Raw genomic sequence first — 9,729 nt, 5'->3', positions numbered from 1 at the left:
GTGCCTGGACTTGCTGCCACTCAGTGGGAGCATGAGACTGATACAGGGGTTATGGAGGCTGGAGATGGGAGCTGGGGGCATGCTGTGGGTGGAGTGGAGGAAGGAGAAGCCTCTCTGCAGCCCGATTCCTGGGACAGGTTTCCGGGGTTACAGGGATGGTAAGAGCTGGGCCTGGGGGAACACCCACCTGATCTGCCAAGAGAGCAAAGTGCTGGCTGTGGTCCTCATGTTATGTCAAAGAGGGACCATGCACTTGGGACAATGGGGGCAGGGTAGTACAGTAGAGGGAGGGAGGTTGGGAGACACACACACACACACACAGAGACAGTGACTTCCAAGTCTATCTCTGACACAAGCTTAGTGTCAGAAACAGTCTTAGTCTAGGTATGGTCTAGGGATCACTGTCTCACTGTCTCTCGTTCTGGTTCTTCAAGGCGACCCAAGAAATCCTTTTTGCTTGAGATGAGCAAGCTGATTGTGTCAGGGCCGATCCCCTCACAGGCTGATGTCCTGTGACTGCAGGGTTAGCACAGTGACCGTATAATTTGTACTGCCTTCTTAGGGGTCGGGAATGGGATGTTGTAAAATGAGCTTTTGTTACTCCCTGTACTTTAAGCCTTGAAGAGAGAAGAGAATGTTCAGACACCTCCCGGGTTTTAGAAACGTGCTTGAGTGGTTAATACACCTGTAGGCAGAGTTCAGTGAATCGACCCAAAGGGCTTTTCAAACTGGAGATGGGGTATGGCCCACATGACGCCAGCCGTGTGGAGCTCAGAGGACGGCTTTGTGGAGTTGCTGCTCTCCTTCCGCCTTTACTTGGGTTCCAGGGATCAAACTCGCGTCACTCGATTTACAAGGCTGCTTGTCAGGCTCCCTAATTTTTTTATTTGCATCTAGGTATGGTACACATGAGTGTAAAGGCCCGAGGTGTTCACCATCCCCTCCATCACTATTCACCCATTTATTTATGTTTGTGGGGCGGAGTCTCTCACTGGGCCTACAGCTTCTCCACTGAGTCCAACTGACCCTCCTGTCTCGATGGATGGCCTTGAACTTTATGTGTAGATTAGGCTGGCCTTGAACTCGCGGAAATCTGCCTGTCTCTGCTTTCCGAGTCCTGGAATTGAATGCGTGTGGTACCTGGCCAACCCCAGCTCTCAGGTGTGTGTGCTTATATACGTGTGTGCTCGTGTGTCTGCACATGTGTGAAGGCCGAGCGTGGGCCCACACTGAGTGTCTTCCTCATTTGTTCTCCAGCTCATTTTGAGGGGATCTGAACTCAGGTCTTCAAGCTTCAGCAGCAGACACTCAACTGAGCCATCATCCCTTGGGGTTTTGGATGGACTTTTAGACACAGGGGTTTATGTAGCCCAGGCTGGTCTCTACTTGCTATGTAGCTAAGAACAGCCTTGAACTCATGTGCCTCATGCCTCCATCTCCATGCCCAGCCTTCCCAGCTAGAATCCTGAGGGTCTCGTTTCATTCAGACCACAGCTCAGCTGTGATCTCCATTTGGAGGCCTCAGTTTCCACATACTTAAGAAGATCCACATACTTCACACATGGCCTGACCCTTTCGAGGCAGGTACCACCATCCCTAGCCTTATCTCCTGGCTCCAGGCAGCCTTCCTTCCCAAGTGAGAAGTGGGTGGTCAGGTAGTGGGGCCAGGAAAGCTCCCAACTCCCCCCCCTTCTCTCTGCATATCAAAGGGCAAGGAGGGGCAAGGTCCCTAGGCTAGCCTTGGTGAGCAGCCCAGCCGGAGGCTCCCTGGGCAGCCCTAGATTAAATCTCCGGGCTCCTTCGCTCTGCGCCAACTCAACTCTTCCTGTCGCCCATACCCAGCAGCCACGGCTGCCACTTAGCCTTCTGGCATTCAGCTGGGGGAGGGGTCCGTCTCACCATTTTGGGTCCCTGGTGGGTTCTGGGCTCTATGGATATCAGAGGGAGAATTGGCTTATGAGAGAGAGAATTGTATCCTCACCCTCCTTTTCTTAGCTATCTTTTTATTTTCTGTTTTGTTTTTTTTGTTTGTTTGTTTGTTTTTGTTTTGTAAGACAGGGTCTCTCTGTGAAGCCTTGGCTGTCCAGGACTTACCTTGTAGACCAGGCTGGCCTGCCTCTGCCTCTCTGAGCCCCAGGATTACAGGTGTGGGCCACCGGCTTTCTTAAGCTATGTTAATCTCAGCTGTTTTGTGTTTTGTTTTGAATTTTGAATTTCTTCAGTGCTGTGGCTCATACCCAGCGCATGCTAGGTGTGTGCTTCTCTGTGGAGCTGCACAGCCAGGCCTATTCGTTTTACAAATATAAGGCAATGAGGCCTGAAACCTTAAGTCCTAACTCCAGCATAGGAGCTGGCCTCTGACTCTGGCATTGCAAGTTAGTAGTGACCTATCCTTTTCTTGGAGCTGAGCCAGAGTCTGTGTCACCCACATTTACAAAGCTCCTGTTCCCTGTCTCCTTAAAATGCTGGAGGATGCCAGTTCCTGAGATGCAGTTAAGATACTCAGAGCCAAAAGCCTGCCCATGGGAGCTTGGCTAAGATCACAGAACAGAAACAAACTAGACGGAAGGCTGTCAGCTGCCTGTCCAGCCTCTGCCTGCCAGGGGATGAACTCCTCATTGCCAGCAGGGGTGAAGATGCCTCAGACAGGCAGCAGCAGCAGCCTCAGAATAGCAGCTGAAGGTAAGGGATGGACCTAGCTGGGTTAACCTTTAGTGCAGCCTTGAGTCCGAGCCAAGCAAGCGTGCCCACTCCTCCAAGCCTCAACTGCCTGCATATAGAGTAAGCATGGCATCTCTTTCAAAGGGCTATTGGAGTACTCAGACAGCATCTCCTCAAGATGATAAAAGGGTCCCTGGTCATCCAGGCAGCCACCAAGCATCACCGCTCTTTTCTGCTTTGAGATGTAACTCAGGGTTAGTCTACACGAGACTCAGAGACAAGGGATGGGTGTGTGGGTGTGTGTGTGGGGGGGAACAGGGTGGGGTTAATGTTCTGAGAGGCTGGGCTGAGCCTGCCTGCTTCTAGGGGACAAAAAGGGGCGGGAGTTACTTGAGCTGGCTCTTGTTTCTCCAGGCTATCCAGCCTTCCAGGGAACTTCAGCCAGTTGCTTTGGTTGCTTTGATTGAGGTGCACCACCGTCTCTGTAGGAGGTGGCTGGAAAGGAACACAGGGAAGGGAGCTGGGGACTGAGGCTGCCAAACTCCGGAGGATGCTCATTCTTAGTCGCAGCTGACCACCCCAGGGGTCCTCAGCGCTGGGGACTGTGGCAAGGAGGACCTCCCTCTGTCCTTGTCCGTTTGGGAGCTCACCCTACAAAAGTGTGAGTCACAGGAAACTTGGCACTCATCTGGTTTGCCTTGGGGTCAGATCTCTCCTAAAACCAGCACCAAGACCCATGCCCTCTGAGGAAGGAGGGAGCAGCAGACTTAAGAGTTAGGGCATAATGCCTGAACCTAGCTAGGAGCTAGGGGAAGTTGCTTTCGCCCTAGATCGGTTTCCTCCATTGGAAAATGAAGGTATGAGGGAGAGCTTGTGAGTCCAATCCTGTCTGGACCTCAAAGTCCCTCTCCAAGTGGGACACTGCACCCACTTGAGTTTGGGAGCCACCTGACTGGGTCATAGTACTTAGCTACTCTAGTTCTGAGCAGCCACCATGTGCCAATACAGGAACCCTGAAGGGCAGGTGGGATCTGTTATGATTTCTACTGTATCTGTAACTGGATACAGGGGCCTGGGGTTCTACCTGGCCTACAGAGATGGGTGGCTGAACCTTCAGCGTGTGTGTGTTTGTGTATGTGTGTGTGTGTGTATGTATGTATGTATGTGTATGTATGTATGTGTATGCGCATGCGTGTACATGCGTGCGCACGGGATCAGTGACAATCCCTAGGGACTGTCAGACCCTGAAGTTGGAACTAGACCACTTCTAACAGGTAAGGGGAAAAAGCTCCATCGTGTGGCAAAGATTCTGTCCAAGGAGTCAATATCTCCCTCCCTTTTCTTTATCCGCCTAGACTGCTTTAATGACTCATTTTTTATCCCGAGTCCGAAGCATCCCATGATGGCCTTGAGCTTGCTCTGCGGCTGAGGATGGCCCTCCTGCCTCTCTTCCCCCAGTGCAGAAATTGCAGGGTTTATTACTGTGCAGGTCTATGTGGTATTGGGGACTGAACCCAGGGCCTCCTCAGGGTCAGGCAAGCACTGTGCCAGCTGAGCTAAATCCCAGTCCTGGTGCCTATTGTTTGTTTGTTTGTTTGTTTTAAGAGGTGAAAAGGCCCAAGATTCCCCCTGGCCATTTCACCCCTACTGGTAGCCTCTATAATCTATTACTTCAGGAAGAGGCTGAACTCCTCATCGGGATTCCACAAGATTCCACTCACTCTTGCCTCCTCTGAAGTTCTCTCTTCAACTCTCTGTCCCCCCCACCCCAGTCAACTCAAAACATTGGCTGCTAATAGATCTTCATGTCCTTTCCCTGACAGACTTACTGGAGATGGGCCACATCCAAGCAACAGGACTGATGGTCCAGTAACCGAAGAATGAAATGGTCTCCATGTCCCTATACAACCCTCATCTTTTCATTTTGCATTTAGAACCTAGGTACTAATTATGGGTCTCCCTATAATTTACCTAATTTGTTGGGGAGGAATTTTCTCTGGCACTTAATGATAGGCTGAACAGGGTTCCTTGAAACTCTTATTGAAGCCCCTTGTTCTGATTTCGATTTTGCATGTGCCCTCACAGGTCCATGTTTTGAAGGCTTGGTGCCCAGGATGGCACTATTTGGAGCTGAGACCTTGCAGGAAGGCCCTAGGCTCCTTCTTTTTGCTTCTAGGTTCCTGGAGCAAGTGCCCTGCTCTGTCGTGCACTCTTGGGATGACCTCTGTCTTGACGAGGTCAAAAGCAAGTTGATCTAGACTGGAACCTCCAGAACTATGAGCAAAGAACAATGTTCTATTAATTTAAATCACCTCCGGCAGAAAGCAAAAGCAATCCCTACAATCTAGTACGTCAGAATGGGACTGAATCTGGGGGTTGTTATTTTAAAAGGGAATTCAGATTAAATGGGGAAGAGGGACTAGGGAAATGGCTCAGTCTGTAACAGTGCTTGCTCTTCAAGCATGAGGATCCCTGGAGCTCCTGTAAGAAACTAGGCATGGCTCGGTGTGTCTGCAGCCCCAGCATTGAGAGGCAGAGACAGGCAAACCTGAGATGGCCAGCCAGGCTAGCCCAGTGAGTTCCTGGTTTAGTGAGGGACCCTCTCTCAAGGCAGTAAGGTGCAGGCTAGCCCAAACACTGAGCTCTGGTTCAGTGAGGGACCCTGTCTCAAAGCAGTGAGGTGGAAAACAGTGGTAGGGGAAAACAGCCTTAGTCCTTGTTCTGGCTTCCACATGTGTCCATGTGTACCTGCACACGCATATGCATGCAAAACACACACACACAGAGGCACACACACACACACACACATTACTTAGCCTGATTAATAATGCTAGCATGACTTCCCCATGTGGGGGCGTGCACATCTGTACAGCCACATGTAACACACATCAGCCTCACAGAGAGCTACCTACTTATGTCTCTGGAGTGCTGGAATTAAAGGTGTACGTCTCGAGACCATGCCCATCACCCACTTTCCTTCCTCCTTCCTTCTTCCTTGGTTTTCTGAGACAGGGTGTCCCTCTATAATAGCCCTGGCATCTTGGACTCACTTTGTAGGCCAGGCTGGCCTCAAACTCAACAGAGATCTACCTGCCTCTGCCTCCCAAAGGCTGGGACTTAAAGGCATGTGTCAAGACACCCAGTCCATCACGTTTCTTGTAAGAGTGAAAGGGCCCTGTCTCATAGGTGTCGGGGCATCTAGTATCTTCGTTCAGACCTGTTTGTTCATGACTGCACATCACAGCCTGAAGATTCAGCCACCCATCTCGGTAGGCCAAACAAAGCTCCTGGCCCCTGTACCCAGGTACAACGAACACTGTCAGATTGACAAGCTGGGGCCCATGTCAACCTTGGCAGGCCTAGATCGCACAAGGGGAGGAGTAGCAGGCTTGTTACCCACACAACAGAAACTTCTCCTTTTAAAAAGGCAAGGGAGGGAATATACACCAATAAAAGAAAATCAGAAGCAAACAAAATTTTATTGGTCTTCTTTTTCTTTTTAATTAAAACAAACAATAAAACAATTATAAAACCAGCGTAAAAGATTCCAGCCAGCTGTCACCAGCAAGCAGGGCATGAGCCCGCTGTATCCCCCAGACTTAGGCCACCGCATTATCAGAGCAGCTCAGACTGTGCTCTGAAGAGCTCTGAGCCTCTAGAACCTATGGTTCTCAACCTGTAGGTTGTGACCCTTTGGGGGGGGGGTGTCAAACAATCCTTTCACAGGGTTCGCCTAAGACCATCAGAAAACAGATACATTACTGTTTACAACAGTAGAAAATTACAGTGGGGGAGTTTACCACAACAGGAGGAACTGTTTTAGAAGGTCGCAGTATTAGGAAGATTGAGAACCAGATACCCAGAAGTGGAGGGCACTGTCACAGCCCCCTCCAGCCAGGGAAGGTCTCCATTCTCTATTTGTCCCAGACACTGTTTTCATCAACACACCATCCAGGAAAGGGGATGTCTAGCTAAGGAAAGCTCCGAATGTCACAGAAGAGGCCGATAAAGGTATTCCCAAGGCAGCCCCAACTCCACACTGACAGGGTTCAGGCAAGGCCATTAGTAGAAGATATTCAGTGGGGGTCCTTCCAGGTCTTCCTGCCAAAGTTCAGGACAGCCACTGAGCTGTAGGCCTGAGTTGGGGTTGGCACTGGCCACAGAAGGCTGGGGGGCAGGGCTAGAATGCTGGTCCTTGGAGCTGGGCAGCACCTCTGCACTGAGGCCCCAGCAGCCCCACTGAAGTTGAGGCTGTAGTCTCTGGCATGAAGGCCGGGACAGGATGGGTAGGCTTCCCAGGGACAGGCAGGGTTCCGGAGACACAGGAAGACTCTGCAAGAGAAACGGAAGGGCTTGTTACCTGGCCATGGCTTGGAGATCTCAAGCCTGGCTCTTTCCCAGGAGAGTAGCTGGTAGTGTCTTGATGGCCCCGAGGGAACAGCACAGTGGAACACAGAGGTCAAGAGCACTGGCTCCAGAGACCCACTGCCAACCTTCAGATCCTAGCTCTGCTACTCACTAGCTATGAGAAGTCTCTTCATCTCCGTTTTCCCACCTGTAAAATGAGGATGCTAATGCTTCATAGGGCTGTATTAGCAGGGATGAAAAACCAGATACAAGTAAAGTACAAAGAACAGCGGAGGCAGACATTGAGTGCCTGGTAAAACTTACTCATTACTATAATCTTTTATGTACCACAAGGCATTTATGAATGAACGAGTCCCAAAGAAAGCACGCGGGCCACCAACTCCGGAAGAATCTATTCGGGAAGCGCTGCCAATACCCCTCTTGCACTCCCTCTTGCACTGAACTTAGAATTCCCTGACAGTGAAACCCCTCAGCTTCCATCCTGGCTTCTGTTTAAGTCCAAGGGCCACCCTCTCTTCCCCAGGCTGCGGTGACTGCTGCATAGCAGTGATGACGAGTGTGGCAGTGGCTTCCCAGACCTCATCTCTTCCCCTACAGGTGTCAATAAGGCTCCTTCCATTCCCCCCCTCACTGGATAACCTGGGACCTGAAAGGTAGGAAACCCTGAACGAACTAGAGGCCATCCACTGTTTCCATCTGAAGCGTGGGGACCACCGCGGGGGTCCTGAGACCTACCTGGTACACCTCAGTCAGCTCTGCAGGTGCAGTGTTTGGTGTCCAGTGTCCAGCCTGGTTCCTGGGCTCTGGGGATAGCTGCATGTCAGGACAGGCTTGGGGTGGTGTCCACTGAGAGGTGTCAGGGGCTCTCTCTAGGGACTGGTGCAAAGGTGACTGTATTTGGGGACAATAAGGAGGTGTCACCCAGGGGTCCACGTAGGAGATTCTGCTCCCAAGGTTTTCAGGTGAGACTCGGGGTCCAGGACAAGCGGGCGGGGACCCCCAGGACACCCCACTACTGATGGCTGATCCCAGGCCAGGGCCGAGCATCTGAGCCTGTGAGGGGCTGTCGCCGTCGGGGCACAGAGGGCATCGGTGAGAGGACGCAGCGTCCGCACTCCGTCGGCGCCTGCGCCGCAGACCGTCCTCGCTGAGGCCCAGCACGGCCGACAGGTGGCCGATGTAGCGGATGGCCAGGCGCAGCGTCTCGATCTTGGTCAGGCTCTGGCCGGCGGGCGCCACGGACGGCGGCAGGAAGCGGCGCAGCTCTTGCAGCGCGCGGGCGAGCGTGCGCATGCGCAGCTTCTCGCGCTCGCTGGCGCTCTGCCGCTGTCCTCCTGCCGGCGCCGGCCGTGCTCGCCGGGGCGCCGTCGGGGTGGCCTGGCTACTGCGCGCGCTGCGGGCCGGGGACTGCGAGGGGCGGCGGGTGGCGTAGCAGGGACACGATCCGGACGAGTCCGAGGACGAGGCCGGAGACGTGGAGTCCGAGTGCTGGGTCCAGCCCCAGCCCTCGGAGAAGACCCAGTGGTCGAGGAGGCCCGGCAGGCTCTGAGCAGGAGGCGACTGGGCCATGGCTGGTGTGACTCTGGGAAGCTGGACCCGTCACCTCCAGGCCCTAGCTTTTATCCGGACCAAAGGTGTGAGGTGGTCCCCTGCCAGGTTGCAGAGAGGTGTCAAAACCCACAATGCCCAGGGAAGGTCTGGGCAGGGGGGCCCTGGGAAAGCGGGCCCATTTGCGGAGGTGTGGATTCTGACCCCTCCGAGGCTCTAATGGAGGCCCCTGCTGCCGGGAAGTGTGGGAGGGACAATTCACATCTGGATGGAGTTGCTAAGCTTCTCACCGCACCGCACCCGCACTCCGCCCCGCTACTGCGGGTGAGTACAGGAACCCACCGCCACCGTGGATGGCAGTTCCGCGGGCTGCTGGGTGCCTGGCTGTCCCTCCCGTGCTCACCGGCCCGCTTGTGAGGTGGCCACCCCTTCAGCATTAGCCTTTGATGGGCTATGCCTATCAATGCCTTCAGGTGTGCTGGATCGGACTGGCCCAGTGACAGGCCCAGATCCTCTGGGCCACAGTGACGGGCCATGTTGTGGGTTTTCTCAGACACCTCCCCTCCTCCCCGCATTAGCTAATTTGCTGAATGACACTAAGAAAGTCTGCAGTTATCTCCACACCCTAAAAATGGTACCTAGCAGCCCGGAGAGAAAGAATGGGAAAGTGGAAATGGAAGGAAGTGGAAGCCAAAGCCAAGGAAGCCAAAGCCAACGTTATGCCTTGTGTCACCTTGAAGTCGCTTAATTCCTTTGAGCCTTTGGTCCCTCCTCAGTAGTAGTTGCTGCAGAGTGGCTTCTGGCCCTCACTGGAATGGTCCTGAAAGCTCTTACAGTGGGCTTTAATTGCACCTGCCGATTTATAAAGAAGGGACTGACACAGTCAGGTGTGACAAATACTAGTAATTTAGCACTTGGGAGACTAAGGCAGGAGGACTGAGGTAGGGGTGTGAGGTCAGCCTCCACTACCCACTAAGGCCTTGTCCCAGAAAAGAAAAACAAACCAAAACCCGAATACTGCCACCAGTGAGGGGGCTTGCGGCTATAATCCAAGCACTTGGGAGATGGAGGCAAGAGGATCAGGAGTTCAAGTCCATCCTTAGTTACATAGAAAGTGTGAGGTTAGCCTCGGCTACACGAGACTGTGTCTCA

At 53.0% G+C, this 9,729-nt stretch overlaps 1 protein-coding gene across 1 annotated transcript; it reads right to left on the bottom strand.

The window, feature by feature from the left end:
* Positions 1–6,149: 6,149 nt before the first annotated feature.
* Positions 6,150–8,598, bottom strand: Mesp2 (mesoderm posterior bHLH transcription factor 2). Its single transcript, XM_055623388.1, has 2 exons — positions 7,765–8,598; positions 6,150–6,993 (listed from the first exon to the last, which is right to left on the bottom strand). The coding sequence occupies exons 1-2, from the start codon at positions 8,596–8,598 to the stop codon at positions 6,724–6,726; spliced, it is 1,104 nt and encodes a 367-aa protein (XP_055479363.1). The 3' UTR covers positions 6,150–6,723.
* Between the last annotated feature and the right edge of the window lie 1,131 nt (positions 8,599–9,729).

This window comes from Psammomys obesus, unplaced genomic scaffold (genome assembly GCF_907164565.1).
Source record: "Psammomys obesus unplaced genomic scaffold, mPsaObe1.curated_primary_1811, whole genome shotgun sequence".
Taxonomy (NCBI): Eukaryota; Metazoa; Chordata; class Mammalia; order Rodentia; family Muridae; genus Psammomys; species Psammomys obesus.
The sequence above is the reverse complement of the archived record's forward strand: the minus strand, read 5'-3'. Positions and strand labels throughout refer to the sequence as shown.

What these genes read in the sequence shown, in the direction of transcription:
- Mesp2 (XM_055623388.1), bottom strand. Translation starts at nt 8,598, where the DNA reads ATGGCCCAGTCGCCTCCTGCTCAGAGCCTGCCGGGCCTCCTCGACCAC. An exon ending in AGCTGACTGAGGTGTACCAG is followed by an intron (nt 6,994 to 7,764) that starts GTAGGTCTCAGG and finishes TTTCTCTTGCAG; the next exon opens with AGTCTTCCTGTGTCTCCGGA.